At 44.5% G+C, this 23577-nt stretch overlaps 1 protein-coding gene across 2 annotated transcripts in view; it reads left to right on the top strand.

Annotated features, from left to right (window-relative positions):
* The first annotated feature begins 200 nt into the window (after positions 1 to 200).
* Positions 201 to 23577, top strand: part of LOC144121667 (monocarboxylate transporter 14-like) — a 29487-nt gene continuing 6110 nt past the window's right edge. The window contains exons 1-3 of one of the 2 annotated variants that reach the window (XM_077655000.1): positions 211 to 653; positions 17127 to 17270; positions 20214 to 21209. In XM_077655000.1, the coding sequence (XP_077511126.1) occupies positions 422 to 653; positions 17127 to 17270; positions 20214 to 21209 (1372 nt within the window). In that variant the 5' untranslated portion in view covers positions 211 to 421. Of the gene's footprint in view, positions 654 to 17126; positions 17271 to 20213; positions 21210 to 23577 lie in introns of both variants that reach the window. The other variant, XM_077655001.1, reaches the window with a different exon arrangement.

Here is a 23577-nt window from a genome sequence, read left to right as displayed (position 1 = left end):
TAGCTTTGGAGTGCACGCGGGCCATGGACTGAGCGTACGCTAACTGCTGTCGCGGTCTTCCTGCCGCTGTAAAATGCAGCATTTTACGTCCGGGCCGGACGCTGGAAATGATACAAGAGTTGATGTGCGGTCTCTGAGCGTGCACTTCCTGTGGACGTGATAGCGGGACGCTGCCTTCGAGCATCGCTAGGGGGCGCCAATGAGCCGAGCCTCGGCAAGTTCCAGGTGCGCTGTGACGTTCGGACGGATATGTCGCATGAAAACATCAGCATTTGGCGAAGCGAGCAAACAGCAGGAGAACTCTGCAACCAGGTGCTGTGAGCCGCGCTGTACGCGCAGGCTATGCCGACTGCCGACTTGTTGCTGTAGGCTGAAAGTGAAAGACTGTCGACACAACGCGCAGAGGAAGCCGTAAGGAAATATGCCTGCATTAACCGCTTCGCCGTCGAATGGCGGAGGCGCGCGGCGTCCGGCTGTTCCCACGGACCGCTGCTGGACGGTGCCCATCATTGCGGCTTGCGCCAACTGCCTGTTCACCATGCCCGAGACCAACAGTGGGCTCTTCTACGTGCTGTTCATGGATAAGTTCGGGGTCAACCGGGAATGGGCCTCTTGGCCCAGGACCATAAGCACTGTGATGAGCAACCTCATGGGTAAGGCCCTTTCATTTGACTTGATTTCATTTTATGCCTCACAACACGCACATAGACAGACATACGCTATTACAGCCAATGGCTGGTAGGATGTTGTATGGTATGGTAAGATATGAAATACGTTTTGGAGTTCTGAAGCTGTACCGGAGGGCTGCGGATCAATTTTCACAGTCTGGCGTTCTTTAATGTGCACTGACATCATACGGCACACGGGCACTTATGCAATTTAGCTCCATAGAAATGCAGAGTGACTGGTCGAAGGAGCTGTTTAGATTAATGCGAATGCAGCAGGCAACATGTAAGAAAAAAAAGTTGCTGCTAATTACTGCAGTCACCAAACAAGAACATCCTCATGCAGAAACACGAATCGACAAAGCTACTCAATTCTAGCACGAAGAAAGGACGCTAATAAACAACAAATTTAGGAAGCGTCATTTCCTGTCTCAACATTTTAGCTCTGCTTAGATTCTGTTATTTCTCGTTGAAGAAACACCAGTTCAAAGCTACGGTAATGTGGCGCTTCGGACAAGAGCATTGCAGCGGCGGAATATGAATATGCCTTGGGCGTCATGTGAAAACAGTTTCAGCGATCGCTTGTTTCAGGAGGGTGAAGCGTGCTGTGTTGAGGTTTATGACACATAAGCAGCTACGTAGGTTATACGTCAAGCACGAGGTTGATGGGTACAGGAAACGTTGTAAAGGAACTCGTGTTTCAGCGGCCGCCAAACTCGGCGTCCCTTCGCTTTGCTTCGCCAGCCAAAGAAACGTCGCGGTTACCGAACCGGCAGCCTCCGACACGCTGCATAGAGCGCAGATTATTATGGGGATCTCTGAGTAAGTGAAGGATGGTCGGACCGCAGGAAGTACTCCAGGGGCCGTACTATGTAACTGTCGCAAATTATGTCAAACGTTATTGACAGTGACGTCAAAATGACGAAACGAACAGACGTCACCGCTTGACACAACGAGGAATCAGCCACTTACAGCAGGACGGTGCCCCGAGAGCATTTTTTTTCAGGGTGAAGGACCGTCTGCGAAATTTTTGTGAAAAGAAATAAGAAATAAGAAACGATCAGAATTACTAATGTTTATTTTGTCAATACATTGTGTTTAAAGTTGGAAAATATTAAGCAAAACAAAAAGTATTCGAAGTTGTGCGGTTAAATTTTCTGGTGGGTAACTTTCGGTGTCGCGGGGGTGTCCTGACGGCGGTAAAAAAGCCGCTTGCACGAAAGCAGCTGTTCCATGCCGAGTTATTGTTTTCTACGCGGCATGTGAAATCAAGCTGCTGTTTGGTTGACGTAAGTGATCAGAAAAATGTGAACGAATGCAGTGAAGGCTTCGTGCCTGCCGAGTAAACTTGCAAGGAGCGCATGGTACAAAATCGACAAAGACAACGTGTTGAAGTCTGTTTTGTTCGGCTCTGTCGATCGAAGACAAAAATGCCAAAAGGCGAGGTGTTGCAAAATGTGATGCATGGTTGTTTTGTTTTTTTTTTCCTTGGGAAACAGAAGACGACCGCGAAGTGCGATTTTCTGGGAAAAATAAAGTGCTTTACCAGCATAAGCGTGTTTTATTTATATATAGCTGTGGCACAGAGGTGACCGCGGGAACCCACCTCTTGTGCGAGCTAACTTTGCAGATTGCCAACACTTGCTGCACGCATTTGCTTACTATCGATTGTGCGATGCCGACGTGCACCTGGTTACCACCGGCAGGTTGAAAGCCGCCCATGGCAAATAACCGCAGTGCACAAAGCACCTGCCGCCGCACCGACAGCGCGCTCGCACGCAAACTTCCAGTTCATCGGCCACTTTGTCGCACAAGCACTCCACAGTCTGCTCCTCCAGTCGAAAAAGGCGTCTAAACAGCTCGTCCGGCAAGTCAAACGTGTCTTCGTGCGCTCTCCTTCACCGTTGCTCGCGCCGGCACAGCCGCCTCGCTCGCATCGCCACGTACACCACCGCCATTTTCTGTCAAAAACGAAATAATAATAATCGCCTCGAGGCTGTCACAAAAAACTGTCAATTAGCGCCTGCATAATTAGGTGTGCAACGCCACCACTTATTCCACATATGTGACGTAATCTGCAGCCACCCATGACGAAAAAAAGCAAAATGGCCGCCGGCCACGACCGACCAATAGGAGCGAGGCAAATTTACGCGTTTTTGACAAGTTTTTGATAACTTTGCTATTTGACAGTTCTGTAATGTGGCCCCACGACTTTTATAAGCATGCGAAAAAATTAGATCTACCCGCCAACAGAAAAAAAAGGAAGCTTTCATTAGCGATATGTATAAGATATTTGCTCACCTAGTAGGAGAAACGTGGAGGCAAACGGAAAGGGTTCACCTTAAGTTAAGTACAACGCAGCGAGCAATTCAAATAAAAATTATACGTGTAACGTTAAGAGACCGGAAGCGGGCAGAGTGGGTGAGGGAACAAACGAGTGTTAATGACATCCTAGTCGAAATCAAGAGGAAGAAATGGGCTTGGGCAGGACTTGTAATGCTAATGCAAGATAACCGCTGGTCCATAAGGGTAGCGGAGTGGATTCCAAGAGAAGGCAAGCATAACATGGGGCGGCAGAAAGGTAGGTGGGTGGATGTGGATAAGAAGTTTGCGGAGATACGGTGGCCGCAGCTGGCAAAGGACAGGGTTAATTGGAGAGACACGGGAGAGGCATTTGCCCTGCAGTGGGCGTAGTCAGGCTGATGATGATGATGAAATATTTAAAGTCGCTAAGGAGTTGTACACAGGTCACTTCAGCAATCGAAATAATAAGAACGATATTGAGGGAGACAGTGTTGTAGAGGCATTGGACTTCACTCCGGTAACTAAAGAGGAATTGAAGAAAGCATTAACATCAATGAAAAGGGAGAAAGCAGCTGGTGAGAAGCAGGGTTGTGCAGATCTGTTGAAGGGCGGTAGGGAGATTTTGGTCGCAAAACTGGCCTCTCTGTATGTGTAGTGCCTCATTACCTCGAGGGTATTAGAATTTGAAAAACGCTGACATTCTCAATCCATAAGAAAGGAGGCTTCAAGGACCCTAAACATTACAGACCGATCAGCTTACAGTCCGTTGCCTACAAGGTATTTACTAAAATAATCGCTAATAACGTCAAAGCAACCTTAGAATTCGATCCCTTAAAGGACTGGCTAGCTTGCATAAGGGCTGCTCGAAAATCGGCTGTATTGAGAATTTCAATGAGGTGGTAGAGATATGCGCATATTATTACAAGCCCCCTATATATTGTTACTCTAAGCAGGGTGTGTTCACCTAAGATTTTACACCATTTTTAATAATAGGCATTTTGAGTTAGAAGAGTGCTTCTTTAGGCATTGCATTGTCAGCGGTTACACAGAATACAGCTACGATGGGCTAAGTAGCAGCCTGGTTGACTAATATTGAATCGTTAAATTTTTAGCAATGACTCTTAGGCTCGTTAATTATTGAGATGCATGTAGCGCACCATAATTAATACCCATATCATTTTTTAGAATTTAGAAAACGTGGTTACCCTCGGCGCTGTGGCCCAACAAATTTTGTCTACATCGTGTGAAAATACATGCACTTATGAGAAGCTTGCAGGCAAAAAAACCTCTTTAGTGCACGTAGCTCGTCAAAATAGCCAAAATTTGTGTCACAGCGCTGAGGGTTACCGAGTTTTCGTAATTCTAAAAAATGATATGAATATAAATTACGGTGGACTGCACGCCTCTGAAATCTAAGGAGCCTAACGGTAATAATTAGAAAATATAGTTAATATTAGCTAACCAGCCTGCTAATTAGACCGTCTTAGCTGTATTCTGATGTATTACACCACTGACAATGAATGCTATGTTGAAAAAAAAAGCGCTCCTGATAACACAAAAACCTATTTTTAAAAATTGTGTGAAATCTTAGGCTAAACAACCTGCACATTGTCATAATTTAGCCTTCATAGATTACGAGAAAACATTTGACCCAGTCGAAACCTCAGCAGTCACGCAGGCATTACGGAATAAGGGTGTACACGGGGCATATGTAAAGGCACAGGAAACTACATAAAGCGGATGCACTGTGAACATTGTCCTCTGCTGTGAAAGTTGTAAAATACCAAACAGGAAGTGTGTCGCACAGGAAGCCAAGGTCTCTCCAGTACTGTTCACTGCATGTTAAAAGCAGGTATCCAGAGAGTTTGTTGGTGAAGAGTTGATAAAAGACTATTCCAGAATGTCTTGGTGATCTATGATTCGGTGGCGACATTCCGTAGCTAACGTTACTGAACTTACCAAATTGCTCAGTGGATCAACTGCAAAGGAATTCTGTAGGCCTGGACAGGAAACTCAGATTGGTGAGTAAAAATTAATATGCAGAAAATCAAAGTATTGTTCAACAGTCTCGGAAACGGACATTAGGATACAGTAAGCGGCGAATCGTTAGAAGTGGTAATAGAATACATTTACTTGGGGCAGGCAGCGACCGCAGATCCAAACCTAGCGGGTAAAATAGCTAGGAGAGTATAAATGGGGTGGAATGGATTTGGGAGGTACTCGCAGATCATGAATGACAGTTTACCAATATATCTCAAGAGGAAAGCATGCCACAGCTGTATCTTACCGGTACCCACCTATGAGTAAAAAACGAGGAGGTGAACGAAAGGGAAACGCACCGTGCTATGGAAAGGGTCGCTGTCATGTTAAAACGCAGGAAGTAATCACAGTCAGTCAGTCAGTCAGTCAGTCAGTCAGTCAGTCAGTCAGTCAGTCAGTCAGTCAGTCAGTCAGTCAGTCAGTCAGTCAGTCAGTCAGTCAGTCAGTCAGTCAGTCAGTCAGTCAGTCAGTCAGTCAGTCAGTCAGTCAGTCAGTCAGTCAGTCAGTCAGTCAGTCAGTCAGTCAGTCAGTCAGTCAGTCAGTCAGTCAGTCAGTCAGTCAGTCAGTCAGTCAGTCAGTCAGTCAGTCAGTCAGTCAGTCAGTCAGTCAGTCAGTCAGTCAGTCAGTCAGTCAGTCAGTCAGTCAGTCAGTCAGTCAGTCAGTCAGTCAGTCAGTCAGTCAGTCAGTCAGTCAGTCAGTCAGTCAGTCAGTCAGTCAGTCAGTCAGTCAGTCAGTCAGTCAGTCAGTCAGTCAGTCAGTCAGTCAGTCAGTCAGTCAGTCAGTCAGTCAGTCAGTCAGTCAGTCAGTCAGTCAGTCAGTCAGTCAGTCAGTCAGTCAGTCAGTCAGTCAGTCAGTCAGTCAGTCAGTCAGTCAGTCAGTCAGTCAGTCAGTCAGTCAGTCGAGACTGCACCAAAGAAGCAGGCACTACAAGGCCGCATAGAATTCCGGTGTTCAACGCTGTTTCCACCTTGTGAGGGGTTCCTCAGCTAATAAGATCATCAGGATTACTGAGCCAGCCGGGATATGATATTTCTAGCTCCAAGATCGATCAATTTTCTACAATGTTTCCCTCAGTAATAAGCGCCTGTGGCTGTACGTTCTTTGAATGACTGCTTGACGTCATCGCGGTCTCTAGGAGCGCGACAACTGTGGAGAACGGTGCAAGAGAATCTTGTGCTCAACTGCGCTGCCCAAGCCGCGCCTATCAAAGCTGCTGCCCGAGTGACCTCTGAAGCGCCTACAGTTTCATTTCGTTTTCGACCTTGAGGTTTTTCATGCAGGTATTTATTGATTTATTTATTCAATTTACCTACAGGCTCATTTTACATAAGAGCATTATGTGAGTGGAGCAGTATACACATGAATTCAGAAAGTATTCGAGCAAAACAACGATTGAAGAGAAACGTAAAATAATAGTTAGCAAGAGAGATTCAGCAGAATACAAGTAAATTTTAAAGGCATTATATAAGTTTCAAAAATGCGGCAAGATGGAAAAATAAAACATGATTTTTCACTGAGCAAGGGTACACTTTCATTCATGTTATACAGCAGTAAAATTCTTTTCTGGTAAAACCACATGAAACCTAGATATTAGGCGATTATGGTGCTTATCATATCTCTAAACGTGGCAGGATATCTGGTGTTTGTCTTGTAATTATAAATGTCTAGTAATTATATATGAATGGCGTAAACGGTGCAGTTCAATCTGCGGCTTTTGTATATCTGCTTTTCATGTACAACTTCGCTTGTTTAGTTCAGTTTGAACAGTCCATGATCATTACACTTACTCTGGTTGATAAAGAGCTCTATTGTTTGCACATTCACACTGTCTACATGATTCTGCTTGCAGAAATAATTGCCATCAGGTACCACGGTGAGCGGGACGACAAGCGTGCAGCTTGTAACCAGCTCAGTGTACTGGTTATTGAGAAAAATTAGGCTATACGTATATTAAGCTATAAGTGCCAGGCTGTTCCTTCGGGGCTGTACCGCGACTGGTCTTAAATAGACGGGCCATCCGCAAGCCCTCACTTGGGATATGTCCAAACACACATGGAGGGCCCTCGTCTGCAAATCTATGACGGCGGATGAGGAAACGGCAACAGCATTCGCAAGAATGACGTTTAATGGGTAATTGACAACCGTTTAAAATGTTCGATGGGAATGCTTATTGGCTCACATGTCATGGACTAACCGTTTCTGGCACGCAGGCACGTTCATAGCTCCGTGGAGTTATTAACCATTACTTTCCGCGGTGACAGGACGGCGATGCCCTGACAAGTTGCCAGTGTCGTCATTCGGGACATTTTTGACATGTGACTGCAGCAAGCCACAGACCGTGAGACCGAGGCCAAATTTGCCACGGATTGGCGCTCTTGTAGAGGCGGTATGTAGCGTAACAGACACTCTGCTGTGCCTAATAATACGCTATTAATAATGAAATTTGCAATAATCTAATAATGCAATTTCGGGTACACGTGCGTACTTGGTTCCTTGTACCTTTTTTTTTCAGTTTGCATTCTTTGCAATGCAAAGCTAGATTGCTGCTAGAGGCACCTGATAGCGATGATGCGTCCTCTCTTGAGCGATCTTTTAGGCATCTTTCTGTTTGGCCTATATATTGCTTTCCAGAGGACAAGGTGATACTGTACCTAACTCATTGAACGCATTCACTCTATCATCTCTGGTCTGCTATCTGGCAGTGTGGTTTTTTCTTCTGCCTGTTGACTCGGACACACATGCTTTTTTCCTTGTTAGGTGCTGGGCATGCTATTCGGATGTCGTTTCTCCAGCCTTTCCTATCAACATTCTTGCGGTATTTTGAAAGGCTGTAAAAAGGGGCAATAGCGAGTGCAGCGTTACTTACAGCCCTGGAGAAATCATGCCCCAACCAGACGGAGCAAAGTGTTCAGCGGCTAATAAGTAGGCTAAAAAATGCCGGATACCCCTTGTCGTTCCTTCTCAGCATAGCCCACTGCAGGGCAAATGCCTCTCTCATGTCTCTTCTATTAACCTTGTCCTTAGCCGAAGACCTCACATAGAAGACAAAAGGAGACCAAAAAAAAAAAACTGGACATGAAGAAGCGGATGCAGAAAAAAAACTTCGAAATTTCCGTACGTGCATGGACTGAATCATATCCTCGTGAAGATCAGCAAAAAAAAAACGGCATCCGAATAATATGCTCAGCAATTCACAAAGCAAACAGCAGGCGTGCTTGAGTCAACAGCCCCCCCCCCCCCCCCCCCAAAAAAAAAAACAACAACAACAACAACAACAAAAGGCCACAATTACGGACAGCAAATCTGTCAAAACACAGCGAATGCGTTTAAGAATTTGTGTACAGTATTGCCCTTTCCTGTGGAAAACAATATAGCGGCCAAACAAAAACATAGTTGAACGGTTGGACAAAAGAGCAGGCATCATCCCCATCAGGTAGCCCAAGAGGCATATAGCCTTGAAAATTGTGAAAATGCAAAATGAACAAAAAATGAAAAAAAGGAGTGAGGTACGCATGTGTACCCCAAAATTGCACGAATTGGAAGTCCTGAAAAAAAATGGCGATAAGCTAACTCGGGAGATCCTTGAAGCACGGGCGATTAGTCAGAAATGAGAGCAGTGTAAAAGCACACCGTCAGTCTACTTGTGAAGAAAAGTCGAGTCTTCGCACGAAGCCCCTGAAGATGAAAGGAAGGGGTACTGGCGACGAAATAACATGCGCGGAATTTCAATACAAACATTCAGTCGAAAGTGCAGCTTCGTCCCCGTCTAGTTGTTCGTTCCTTTCAGTGTCCTGGTTATAACCTTTCTGCCGCAACCGGAGGGAATATGTGCAGTCTTCTTGGCATAGATTAGCGAGTGTGAGGAGGAAATCTGTAGCTTCTGTTGTGGCCTTTTGTTTTTGTGGAAAAGAATATTAGTATGGTCATTAAATTGGACATTTCCTATATCCCGAAGTGCTCCCTTCTGTAGTGGGACAAGTTTGTTCAGATCTTAGTGCAAAGTGCTAATACGGAGGTTCAGGGGGTAGCAAAATCGTATCTTGCCGATTGTACGTCCGAGAAGCGCGACCTCTCCGTTCCGCAGCCCTGCCCGCTCATCATCGTGTTTGCGTCGCACAAATCCGTGCTTTCGCGTTGATTCGGATGCAGTAGACATTCTCAGCCACTTTTCGTGAGGTAGTCTCCGCATAGCAGGGCGCAGTAACTAAGGGGGCTGGAAACAACGCGTCAAAACAAGCGCCAGCGCACAGCAACCTACAAGTACGGCAGAAGGCACACAACACGCACGCTGACAAGTCCTAACGTCCTTGTTCTTGTTACGTTGTATCCCTACTGTAATCCTTGTTCGCACATGTTGTTGTTTTTTTTTTTGTCGTCCGTCTTTGTTGCGCCTCTTGCCTCCTGTTATCAGTGCACCATCTAGCTTAAATTTGAAATTACGCCGCGTTAAACAGGAGCTCTTATTCTTGACCGGGAAATAAATTTCGGTGCCTAGTTAGGGTACCTGCTATATCTAGCGGTTTTTAGCAAATATTGCCGACATGTGAGTTCCATAACCTGTGCTCGGTAAAAACAACGCCATCTTCTTTCACAGGTTCCTCTGTATTGAGTACATGCGGAGCAATGACACAGCTATAAGGAATTTCCGATGATTGCCTGTTACCTGTTGACGAATTTTGTTTTGGACTAATTGAATACAAAGGTATTATTCCGTGCCCATTCTCTCGGCTTAAAACAATTTGAGCTTGCTTAGTGTAAAAGAGTTCACAGGGCTTTCCGAGTAAGGCAAATACTACAGTCATCAGCGCAGATGAGATATAAGAGGGGCTGGCCAACTACTACACCAAGGCAGCCAAGTCCTGCTCTGGTAGGGAAGCTTTCTTCCTGTTAAGTCACTGGAGCCCTTCCAGTGCGGTTGCACCTCGACTAGTACAGTCCAACTGGACCTTGAAGTTCTTACTAGAGATCGGGCTGTACCCTCGCGCTGGTTCATTGTTCTATTGAAACGGGTGCTTTTAATCAGTGGACAACTATAGCTTCACTTGAGCGCAATGACAGGCCTTGCGGGAGACGAGGGGGAAGCTCTACCTCTGTGTTATCACTTCGGAACGTTTGACATTTTTCTGATTGTGGAAGGGGCCATAAATGTCATCTGACCGCAAGAAGCTAACAGCTGGTCGCCGTAAAAGTGTGCTATACTTAGAATCGTGATAGGTCACGCAGAGCTTGCACATAACGAACGGCTTATGACAGCGAGGCCAATCAACGGCAAAACCTGAAAGGGCTGCCATGGAAAAAAAATGACTGATACCGGCGCAATAAAGATTTGTACACGTTGAAGAATGTTTCCATGGCCAGAAATTGAAACCATGAAAGCAGGTAAAACATGCGCGCTTTAAAGCGGACCACTTTAGTTGCTATAAACATGGAAATGATGAGTGGCAGTTTACCAATTTCCCTCAAGAGGAAAGTGTACAACAGCATAATCTTACCGTTACCGGTACTCACCTACGGGGCAGAAACGTGGAGGCTAACGAAAAGAGTTCAGCTTAAGTTAAGGACAACGCAGCGAGCCATGGAAAGAAAAATGATAGGTGTAACGTTAAGAGATCGGAAGCGGACAGAGTAGGTGACGGAACAAACACGGGTTGATGACATCCTAGTCGAAATCAAGAGAAAGAAATGGGCTTGGGCAGGGCATGTAATGCGAAGGCAAGATTCCAAGAGAAAGTAAGCGTAGCAGGGGGCGGCAGAAGGTTAGGTGGGCGGATGAGATTAAGAAGTTTGCAGGCAAAGGGTGGATGCAGCTGACAAAGGATAGGGTTAATTGGAGAGACATGGGAGAGGCCTTTGCCCTGCAGTGGGTGTAGTAAGGCTGATGATGATGATGATGATGAAACATGGAAAGCTCTAGCAACAATGATAGCGCTTCCTGTTTTAAAAGAAACAAGAAAAAAGATCATTAGCTACTTTAGGACAACACCTATCGATATCTTGATATGGGCGTGAGCGCACTTAGGGCAAGCGGTACGGAAAGGGGGTCTCCGGATGTCTTGTGATGCCTCCTAGGCTTATGCTGCACAGCCACTGGACCCAGCGACAAATTGAATATACTGGCCCGATGACCTCCCACACTCGAAAGTAGGGAACTAGAGCGTGGGATGAGAAGTTTATTCTGCTGTTACGTGACTAAAACATAAAAAAACTGCAAAAGGGTCGAGGCATAGAATACAGACGAGTCTAGCGCACGCAGACATTAAAGAGCAGTTTATTGAAGCGATGCCTCGTCCGAAACGACGCGTGCGCGTTGTTGGCGATGAGGTAAGGATGGTTTGTTCGGTTTATAGGGGTTTAACGTCCGAAAGCGACTCAGGCTATAAGGGACGCCGTTGTGAAGGGCTCCGGAAATTTCGACCACCTGGGGTTCTTTAACGTGCACTGACATGGACCTCTAGAATTCCGACTCCATCGAAATTCGACCCCCGCAGCCGGGATCGAACCCGCGTCTTTCGGGCCAGCAGCCGAGCGCCATAACCACTCAGCCACCGTGAAGTAAGGATGGATAGCTTGAATAAATTGCAGCTGAAAATCTTGTTTGTCTCTCGTCTGTGTTTGGGAGCTTGCCCTGTGTTTATGCTTTAAACTCGAGAAATGTGTTTACGTTGGCGCGGAAAAATATAATCGTTGGGTCAAAAATCTCATTACCGCTCGAAACAGAGAGAAGGCAGAACGCACTTGCTAGTTTAGTTCGCACAGCTGTATTTCAGAGGCTCATAAATGTGCTTGCAGTGAGCTAAAAGCGGATGGCTGCCCCTCGCAGAGAGAGAAAAAAAATCGGTATTATCAGCGCAGACGTGGGTAAAAACGTGAGGGTGACGAGGAACGAAACTGAGGAGGGCAAAAGACACCGTTGCGTTACGAACCCTCTGTTATTCAGAAATACCGAGATCCTGGGATCTGGGACGTATCCAAGGGGGGCCCTCCTCCCTCCCTCCCCCCTGGGATTCATCCCCTACAACTGCCTCAGGCCCCTCCTGGAAAAAAAAAATATCTGGCTGCGTGCGTGCCTTAAATGGAAATATTTTGAAAGTCCAGATTTTGTATCCTTGCCAACAGAGAACGATGTTCGAAAATTTCACTTTATTAATGTCGAGAGAGATTAGGGCTTGTTACTTACTGCCCCAGGCACTGTACGCCTGAAGAATACGGATTAGAGGCCGGCATGGACACTACATATCAAGTTGTCTGCCCAGAAGCCAATTTTGCGTGGTCTTAGTATATTTTGCGTGCTCTAGAAAGTGCGCTAAGCAGGTGTGTAAGTGTTGTTTTGAAGTAATGTGAACCTGAAGTAAACGTAAACGTGTAAACGAAAATAGGCCAAATAATGTACCCGAATAACCTGTGCTAGGGTTCTATAGAAGTAGAATTGTCTTGGTTAAACTTCTTCAGAAGGAATAGAAACGCTTAATTGGAGTAGTGACTACCAGGAGGCAATAATCAGCGGCCTCATCAACCTATACTCTTAGCGTAGTCGACATGACGTCTTGAAGTGTTTTTGTTTTCCTCGAGGCTTCCGATACCGCTCGGGGTGCTGCGGTGGAAAAATAGAGAAAAGTCCTTTTTTGCGGGATTCCAGCCGGACTAAAAGTTGGGGACGTTGTTGGTTCAGTTTCAGTGTTGGCATCTCCGCTCTTTCGGTATGATGATCGCCTGAGTTTGCCTGGTACGGGAGCTAAAAGAATTTCATGCTTCATTCCATTGGGCTTGGTGGACTGAACGGCAAGTACTCTGCAGAGTTGTTCGTTGAGACAGACGCCAGTTAAAACTGTCCGCCTAATTTAGGGCATCAGAAAGGAAGAATGGCAAGTATTTGTCACGACGAACGCATCCTGCTGCCACACTGTGTTGGCGGATTTAATACAAACGCAGCCGGGCAGGGAGAATTTATTTTATTTTGCGCCACCCAGCTGTGTTCTCTTCTATAGTATATAAACTGTGAGCGGCGCGATTTTGTTTTCCCTTGACTAAAGGAGAAGTTGGAACCATTGTGGGGCACCAGCCGCATCCTTGTATGATCGGACAATTAAAAATCTGTCAAAGCAATTTCGTCCTTCTACCATGTTTCAGTGACCTTTATCATGCGAAACTAGATACCGTTGCAAGTCTTAGATGTCTATTGTGTCAAGCCTATCTGCCTTGGAGATCAGTTTCAAATGCGAGGCGACGTGGAATGTTGTAAGATAGTGTTATGAACATATTGATGGAAATTATGTGATCTTCGCATCTGTAGGAAAATCTTAATTTAAAGTTTGGTCCTGCGCTCGCACCGAGTAGCTAAAATTGCCATGAAAAATAATGGGAGGCATTTTTGTTTATAAAAAGAAAGAAAATACGAGCTCCGCGAGGAGGAATTTTCGAATATATTGATCTTGATGGCGCAATCTTACGACATGTGAAGAAACTGCGTTCATGGACAACTTCCCATGATCGTGAGATATTTATGGACCGATGCGTAGCCGCGTTGTAGAAGTGAAATGGCGAAGCCGTCATAGTTCTTAATGTCAGCGTTGGGTACACGCAGCCTTTGTTAAAAATTTATTCATTTCCAAATTCTGTTAGCGCTACCGACCTGCTATACGGTGGGGAAGGTGCATTCAATCAATGCAACACAGTTAAAACTCTTTTTCAGAAGTTTCTTGGGAACTAGTTTTATCAAATACTTGTCGATCAAGGTTACCCTATTTTATAATTGTTTTCGGTAGAGACGAAAATGTGTAGCCGTGAGTTCTTGGCACACAGGACATAACTACAAAGAGATGGTTAGTAACGAACGAAAGTCTTTTGGGTAGCCGCAAACACAACTGGAATCCAAATTGAAATTATTCTCATACAGGTGGTGAAATACTTAATCTAGCAATTTTTGTGCGCATAGCCAATGTTGGTAACTCTGCTGGTGAGAGGTGTTTATTTACGGAGTGCGTTGTTTGCTACGAGGAAAATATAAATTTCAGTAACAATTTCTTTACTTAATATCAGCACGAGTTCAGGAGAGGTCATTTAACTTGTATACAGCTAGTTGAAACTGTGCGTAACTTTGCTTCGTCAGTTAATTGTAGAACGCAGATTGATACAATATTTGTGGATTTTTCAAAAGCTCACGGCAGGGTCACTCATGAAATGTAATTTTCGATTTAGACGAACAATTCATAGCAAACAACTAATAAATCAGATTTCAGCCTATCTTTGAAATTGAGAACTCGTTTGTTTCTAGCTCTGATTGTTCTGATAGGCTTATAGTTCACTCTGACGTCCCTCAGAGCTCTGCTCTTGGACCTCTGTTGTTTTTAACATTGCTGACTTTGCAGTCAAAATAAAAGTTTACGCTGATGATTGCGTTATTTACACAGATGTAACAAGTGTCTCAGATCAAACGCTACTGAATAATGAGCTGCAACTGGTTTGTGCGTGTTCGAATCATGAAAAATGTCTATTAGCTTTGAAATACTGTTTTAATGAGGATTACTCATAAAAATAACTTTTTTCGTTGGATTACAGTAATAATGCTGTCACACTTTTAGAAGTAACAAAAAATAATTATCTCAGGCTCTGGGTCACCAACAAGCTTCGCTGGAATAAACATATATTGATTACATAACGTGTAAGACCTTTTGTAAACTGCTTTTCTTAAGACGAGCATTGATGTTGTCCACTCTATCTGTCCGAATTTTTGCTTGCATATCTATTGTTTTGCCTACCTTAGACTATGCTGCAATAATTTGGGACCCATTCAACAAAACTAACATAAACAAATTAGGGCTGGGAAGAGGGCTGCTCGGTACAAATATAACAATTACCGACGCACTTCGGTATCACAGCTTTAAACCAAAGCTGGCCTGCCGACAATGACTCAGCGAAAAACGTTTTAGCCGACTTAAAATCATGCAGCAATTAATTAAAGGACACTACACAACTGAACTGACCGACTTGCTTGCGTTTTCGTCTGCATACGCAACCCGACAAAGACATCAGCTAACTTTAACTCATTTTCGTGCCAGTAATAACTGCTTCAAATGCTCATTTCTTTCATGAACTTTTTGAGATTCAAATAACATCAATAACCATGATGTGTTACAGGCGACACTAACATCGTTCGCACAACATATTGCCTAGTTGTCACTGCTGCTTTTGTCACATTGGTATTTTATTGTATATTTATTTTATTTTCATTTTCCTACCTTCATGTTCAAATTTTTTTATTGCTCATGCTGGCAGCAGAGCTTCAACTTGTACTGTTGTACTGTTATTTTCTTGCTTATGTTTGCCTGTTTTGCAAAAATGTATTGTTTATTTTCCACCCTGCTAAAATTCCGACACCAAGCAGTTGCGGTACCAATAAATAAATAAAGAAATAAATAAATAAATAAATAAATAAATAAATAAATAAATAAATAAATAAATAAATAAATAAATAAATAAATAAATAAAATGGCGATATATGAGCGTATTCAAGTTTATCTACGATATATTTCTGGTTTGGTTTCGTTTATGGGGGTTTAACGTCCCAAAGCGACTCAGGCTATGAGGGACGCCGTAGTGAAGGGCTCCGAAAATTTTGACCACCTCGCGTTAATAAACATGCGCTCACATCGCAGTTTCTTGTTTGGATCCCAAATTATGCTTGCACGCTCTTGAGTTGTCCTTAGTATTGATTTATATGCTTTTCGCTTTACAGCCCACGGTGCACCTTTTAGCTTTCGCCTTAGGAAACCGAGTTTTCGCTGGGCTGTTCCACAATTATTTTGTACATAATCACTCCACCTAAACTCATTAGAAATCGTGAAACCCATACATTTTAATTTACTAGAAAGTGTATTTAAATGTTTTGATATTTTAAGGGAACACTAATGCTGTCTTCTTGTTTGACACAATTATAAAAGTTGACCTTTTGTAATTGGTTTGCATGTCCCACATCACATACCACTCGTACACACCTTTTGGAAACCCATTAAACAGGACCTTGTATTGGATGTCATTAGTATGTAAGAAGAAGAATATAGAATTCAGAATGGACCCTTGCGGAACCCCGGATAATGCTGATGAATCTGATGAGCTTTCTTCATCTGTAACCACAAACTGCTCTCTGTTAATTATATAAGCCCGAGTCAAGTAGTTAACTTCTATATCAATACCAAACTCAGTCACTTTGTCTACAAGTTCGACCTGATCTACACTGTCGAATGTCTTGGACAAATCTATCCAAATAACAACACTTTGTCCGCTTGAGTTTATGGCTATAGAAAAAAAGCATAGGTAATTTAAAAAAGTTGTGTTATTATCGAGAGCTGATTAGTTCCAATGCAGTCAACCATATTTTTGGATAATATATGGACTAGTATTTGACATGCTGAACATATGATAGGTTTAGGACCATTCCAGATTAAAAAACGGGGAGCAGCTCTTGCTGACAGCCGGTCACTCGGTGCAGTGCTGTCACGTAATGATGCGGTAAATATTTTATCTAAAGAACAAAAAACCCAGGAAGCGTTTATAAAACTCGTTAGGAATCTTATCAGCACCAGGTGACAAGGGTAGAACTAGGCCGCACTCCAACTGACCTAGTACTCTTTACAGAAAAAAAAGGGAATGAGATCAAATGCGTAAAAGCTCCGAACAATGGTATCGCAGATATGAGCACGTGAAGCAGCCTCAATAACAAAAAACCTGCGAATGTGATGGGAGATGAAATTATGTTTTCTATATCTGCTAGCCGGCAACTAACGACTAGTTTTTTCCTTCTTCAATAGCGCTCGGTTACAGTGGAAAAAGAACAATAAGAGACTCCAACCTGCGATTTCACTATTCTCATTGGGCTTCTTGAAGTGGATTGGGGAGATAAAGATGCAGCTGCCACGTTCTACGATGCCTGGTTTCACCTATTCTCGGCACTATATCTCCCACGTGCCGGTAATGGGTGTGTAAGGATAATGAATAAGGCTAGGGGAACCCTCTGCACTCACTTACGTAAATCACCCGAGGGCGGTGAGAGCAAGTTCATCAAAACTGCGGCTGAAAAGGGAGTGTGGTGTTCCTTTGAGCAAAGTCCTTGTCTTTTTTCAGGTTTCATAATCGGCGCCATTCAGCAGAGAGTCTCCATCAACAGCATGATCACGACTGGAGCGGTCCTATGTCCCGCTGCTCTCATAGCGTCCGCGTTCGTTCCGAGCATCCAGTGGATGATGCTTACGTTCGGATTTTTCTACGGTGGGTATTTGTGAGTACTATAAGGGTCATCGAAAAAAGTAACGTGATAATTTCATAGTCTTACCAATAAAATCAGTAAGTTTGACAGATGGGGTGTATTTACGGTGTCATTTTGATGTTTTTAACCAAACGTCTCATGAAAATGGCGGCAACCATTGCTGTGTCGGAGAATGTACTTCGAATAGAAGGGTTAAGGAACAACGCCAGTTTTCGTAGGGTGGGAATTCATTCTTTTTTATACTGCTGACACCAGCCGCGGTGGCTCAGTGGTTAGAGCGCTCGGCTGCCGCCGACCCGAAAGACGCGGGTTCGAACCCGACCTCGGCGGCTGCGTTTGTATGGACGCAAAACGCTAAGGCGTCCGTGTGCTGTGCGATGTCAGTGCACATTAAAGATCCCCAGGTGGTCGAAATTATTCCGGAGCCCTCCACGACAGCACATCTTTCTTCCTTTCTTCTTTCACTCCCTCCTTTATCGCTTCCCTTACGGCGCGGTTCAGGTGCCCAACAAAACATGAGACAGATACCGCGCCATTTCCTCTGCCCAATAAGCAATAGTTGTTATTATTAACTGCTGGTCATAGGATTAACTAATGCGCCTTCAAATTTAAAGAATTTGCTATTTTTCACGCACCCAAATTTAGTTAACATGAACATTAACAAGTACCCAACATTAACAAGCATCCAACATTTGTGCTTTACGATTGACTTGTTACATTTTTGCTAGCTATAGCGGTTACGTCCATGCAGCGATTTTAAAAAGGTGGAGTGGAGTGCTCAGAGATCTTGTCACCACGCGCTCCGAGTTTCAAGTCGTTTATAGAAATAAGGAGCAGAGTAGTAGGATGATCTCTGGGCCCCCGTTCCGGTTGTCTTTCTACAATCTGTGCTGTTGCAACAATGGAGTTTTTTGCTTCAAAAATACACGCAAAAAAAGAGACGTCACCGGCCATGCGAGTTTCTTCAAGGGCACTTTATTCACCGCTAGAATGGCAGGAACATGTGATTTCGCTACTGGACTGACTAGCGTTGAACCGAAAACGTGAATGCTGCCTCAAAAACGGTAGATGCGCTTGATATGTCCTCCTTAGTGCGCTGAATGCAACGTTTTAATAGTGTGTTTTTCCGTTTTCCATTAAGTTAAACCTAGGTGCGGTGGTAGACAGGTATAAGAGTTCTCAGAGGATTTCTAGGTTTCCCTCCAAAAAAGTAGCACTGTTATCACTCAGTCCATGTTTGCTGCCCAGTAGTCATTATCATCATCAGGCTGACTACGCCCACTGCAGGGCAAATGCCTCTCCCATGTCTCTCCAATATACCCTATCCTTTGCCAGCTGCGGCCAGCGTATGCCCGCTTCTTAATCTCATCCGCCCACCTAACTTTCTGCCGCCCCCTGCTACGCTTTTCTTCTCATGGAATCCACTCCGTTACCCTTAAGGACCAGCAGTTATCTTCGCTGCACGTTACATGCCCTGCCCAAGCCTATTTCTTCCTCTTGATTTCGACTAGGATGTTATTAACACGCGTTTGTTTCCTCAACCATTCGGCCCGCTTCCGGTCTCTTAACGTTACACCTATCACTTTTCTTTTCATATGTCGCTGCGTCGTCCTTAACTTAAGCTGAACCGTTTTCATTAGCCTCCACGTTTCTGCTCCATAGGTGAGTACTGGTACAACATAGCTGTTGTATACTTTTTTCGTGAGTAATTTAAGGAATACTGGTAAACTGCTATTTATGATCTCAGAGAGCCTGCCATATGAGCTACACCCAATTCTTAGTCTTCTAGTTATTTCCCTCTCATGATCCGGATCAGCGGTCACTACATGCCCTAAGTAGACGTATTCCCCTACAACTTCCAGCACCTCGCTATGAATTGTAAACGGCTGTTCTCTTGAGAAACTATTGAACATTATTTTGGTTTTGTGGATGTTAATTTTAAGACCCAACACTCTGCTCTGTCCTTATAACTCATTCAGCATGCTTTGCAGTTCATCTCCTGAGTGACTTAGCAAGGCACTTTCATCAGTGAATCGCAGATTACTTAGGTATTCTTCATTAACTCCTATCCCCAGCTGTTTTAAATCCAGGCCTCGGAACACTTCCTGTTAACAGGCGGCGAACAGCATCGGCGAGATCATGTCTCCCTGCCTGATACCCTTCATTATTGAAATTTTATTGCTCACTTTATGGAGGACTATGGTAGCTGTGCAGTCGTTATAGATATCTTCCAGTATTTTCACTTAGGACTCTTCTATACTGTGATTCCGCAATGCCTGCAACACTGCTGAGGTTCCACTGAGTCAAATGCTTACTCGTAATCAATGATGGCTATATATAGGGACTGGTTATATTCTGCGCATTTCTCTATCACCTGAGTGATAGTGTGAATACAGTCTGCTGTGGAATATCCTTTACAAAAGCCTGCCTGATCATTTTGTTGATTGAAGTCTAAGGTTATCCTGGCTTTATTAGCGATTACCTCTGTAATTACCTTGTAGGCAACGAACAGTAAGGTGATCGGTCTGTTTTTTCGAGTCCTTGACGTCTGCTTTCCTTTGAATTAAGATAATGCTAGCGTTTTGCCAAGCTTCTGGTACGCTCGAGAGCTCGAGATCATAAGGCATTTCGTGTACAGGGTGGCTAGATGTTTTAGCACAATCGTCCCTGCGTCCTTCAATAGATGCGCTGTTACCTGATTGTCACAAGCTGCTTTCCCCTTTGGCCTTCCCTTCTACTTCGATGGTAGCAAAAAGCCGCTAGTGTCGTCCATGATGCATTCTAGGACAACTCGAATTCTTTTTTTAACGCTCTGGCAAAAGCGCGATGAAAAGAAATTTGACAGCGAAGCGTTTAGGCGCTATCTTCTTTGCGTTTCTTGCCATCGCTAAAGTATAAAACTGGCACCCGAGGAAAAGTAATGTTATTGGTCTTTCTGTTTGCAGGGATATCTGAAGGTACTCTGATGATCAGCACATCTGTTTACATGGTGTGCTACTTCAATAAATACAGGAGCGCCGCCATGGGCCTGAAATATCTGGGAGTTTCCACTTCTGGGATCGTCGGTCCTTTATTATTATCAGCTTTAGAGGAAAAATATGGACTCGAAGGAACGTTCCTTGTACTTGGTGGAATTACTCTTAACGTATTGCCGCTGGCTGTCCTCCTACAAAACCCGAGACCCATCGAATTGACGCTTCGCGGATTCTGCAGGAAACCCGCACGAAAGGATGCTGAGCCAACACAACCTGCAGTCAGTCTTACAGTGCGTGCACCCATCAACCGGATGAATGAAGAGGGAGAGGAGCAACGGCTGCCCGTAGGCCAACACACTAGCTCGCTGTACACGGTAACTCAGTCAAGCACTAAAGAGGACGGTTTAGGGATCCCCCATGTTGCTTCACGGACTCCAGGACCACATCCGCAGGCACCAAATGGCAGAGATAACCACGAGGACACCGACGGTGTCTTTCTGCAAGTTGCCAACATTTTGAGGGTACCAATTTTCTACGTCTTATTGGTGCCCTTCGTTGTCGCCGAATTCACGCTGCCGCTGTTCGCTTCCACAATAGTGGACTACGCAGGAGACAAGGAAGTGCGGATGGACTCTGCTGCACTACTCGTGACGTGCCTCTGCGCGGGCGGGTTTTTCGGGCGACTCGTAGTTCCCGTTTTATCAGACAAAGTGCCCCACGGTCGCTGTGTCGTCGCCTGCGTCAGTTTCGTGCTCCTGTCTGTGTGCTTCATGCTTATGCCGCACCTGCGCAGCTTTTCTGCCATCGCCGTTGTGACTGTGGCCACCGGCGTCCAGCAAGGATACCTGGCCACCATCAAGGCGGTCCTCAGTGCCGACTACTTGGGAGTGCGGAGCGTGCCGGTCTGCTGGGGCCTTGTGGCTTTGTTGTCACTGCCACTTACATTCTGCGAGCCTTCCATTGTGGGTGAGTCGCAGGTCAACCATGCGAATATTGCCATCGCCCTGTCGCATATTCCCGACCCCCACAGGGGCATCTGCGACTTGCAGATGATTGTGAGTTGCGAAACCACGGTTTCCCGAGCATCTGAAAGGCCTACCCCGCAGGGGGATGCTGGTGAATAGTGCGCCAACACGGACCCGAACACCCACGTTCAACCGTGTCCGGGGAAAATGGGACTCTGGCTGTTGAACCGATGCCGAGTGTTTGGACATTTAAGGCCCTTTGGAGGAAGCAGCGCACTACTCTGGCCCCCGATTCCCGTAGGTTGCGCCTCGGCCTGACCAGAGCGGGGGAAAACGGCAGTCGCCATTTCTTGTCCTCTCCTCCATCTTTAACTTCCCTTTCTCACAACTCTCCTGTCTCTTCCTCCCTTCTCAGTTTTTCTTTTTTTTCCTGGCGGACGTAGAAGACGTAGTGACGTAAAAGATCTTTTAAGCTGACTTTCCCCGCTTACTTAATGGTAAAAGAAACAAACCTATATCCCAAACATAAAATATTGTCACAAAATACAGTCTTTCACTGTGACCGAGAGAAAACATTCAGGCTCTCTGGAGGTGTTGCTATTGTCATTCAGGGTGGTGTTGCATTTCGCGAAATCAAACTTAAAACTAACTATGAAGCTGTTGCAGTCAGTCTTCATAAATTTAAAACAACCAGTTATGTTACACGTATGTTCAGTCGCACCTAACAGTAACACTTCATTATTTAAATGCACTTTTATAACAGCTACCAGAGTCATATGTGGTAGCTGAGGATTTCAATGCCGAATATTTTTCTTTTGGTCAGTGAACAAACTGACACTAGAGATTGTATTTTAGAAGATTTTATTCTGCGCAACAATATCGGCCTGCTCAATGCAGATAAACCCACATACTGCTCTCCAAAGACAGGAAAAATGAGCTTTGTAGAATTCTCTTTTTGGTCACCTTCTGTTTTTTTGCTGATATCAAAATGAAATATTCTTGAAACCCGCAAGAAAGCGATCACCTTCCTGTGGTAATTAACTAATCATCATCGCCATCAATATTTCAAAGTAAACGATGCCGTTGGAAGCTGCGCCTAAATGACTGGGCACTGTTTCGAGAACAGGCCAGTCTGGATAAAATATTTTCAGATAATCTTGGCGAACTAAGTGAAAATATCTCAACTTGTATCCTTGCTGCAGCGCACCTACCTATTCTTCAGTCCTCGTGACTGGTACGACAAATCCAAGAAGTTTGGTACAGAGAGGAACGTAGAGAAGAAAAAAAGAAAAAGAAAACAAAACCTGAGGAATTTTCTGGGAATACCAGACGCAGGAGAACCCATTAAACTTTAAAAAGGCGAGAGCAAATGCATGACGTATCCGTCAGAATATTTAGAAAACTTTCTGGCAGAACTACGTATCATCGGTAAACAGTTCAGTCGCATCGAAAAAAATGTGGGGGCAAGTTCGTAAACTTAATGACAACTTATTACTCTCCACAGTGTCCTCTGCTGACAGCACCTGGTACACAAACAAGTATTGCCTAACAGGCAGATATACTAGCGGAATATTTCTCTAAAGTCTGTAGTTCCTCGCAGCACGCAGGCTCATTTTTGAAATGCAAAAAAAAAAAAATTGAAGAACATACTCCCGACAAGTGGCAGCACGAACGAGCCTTACAATAACATACACTTCTAACAATCTGCAAAGCACTGTCCGCTAGTACATACACTTCGTGAGGTGCTGATGAAATATATTATGAAACGCTGTAGAGGCATTTTCAATTTTTTTAAAATATGGTTGTGAGGAAGAACACCCGAGGCCTGGAAAAAGTTCCTTATTGTATCATTCTTGAAGCCTAGAAAACCGCCAACCCCCCCGAGCAGTCACAGGCCCATAACCCTTACGAGCTGCCTCGCTAATTTTGAAAGCCTTGTGAACATTAGGTTGACTTCATGACCATCTTGACATCCACCAGTGTGGAGTTAAAAAAGCCTGTTCAACAACGCACCATCTTTTTCGCCTTGCATATACAGTTATAGAAACATTTATGCAGAGACAAGACTGCCTTGCGGTCTCTTTTGATCTAAAAAATGCCTGTGACACTACATAGAGATTCGGGACCCTATGCGGCCTAGCACACCTAGATATCCGCGGTAGGATGCTGAACTGCTTGAAAGATTTTTTGTCTGACAATTCATTTCATGCATACCTGGGTTCAATTTATTCAAGGAACTTCGTTCAGGAAAATGGGGTAGCGCAGTAATGTATCTTAAGCACTAAACCTTTTGTCGTAGAAATAAATTTCATAGGTAAAAAAATTCCAAACTCCACTAAACATTCTTTATATGTTGATGACCTCCATAT

The sequence above is a fragment of the Amblyomma americanum genome, chromosome 2, assembly GCF_052857255.1.
Source record: "Amblyomma americanum isolate KBUSLIRL-KWMA chromosome 2, ASM5285725v1, whole genome shotgun sequence".
In the NCBI taxonomy this organism is placed as follows: domain Eukaryota; kingdom Metazoa; phylum Arthropoda; class Arachnida; order Ixodida; family Ixodidae; genus Amblyomma; species Amblyomma americanum.
This window is presented reverse-complemented; position numbering and strand designations above follow the sequence as displayed.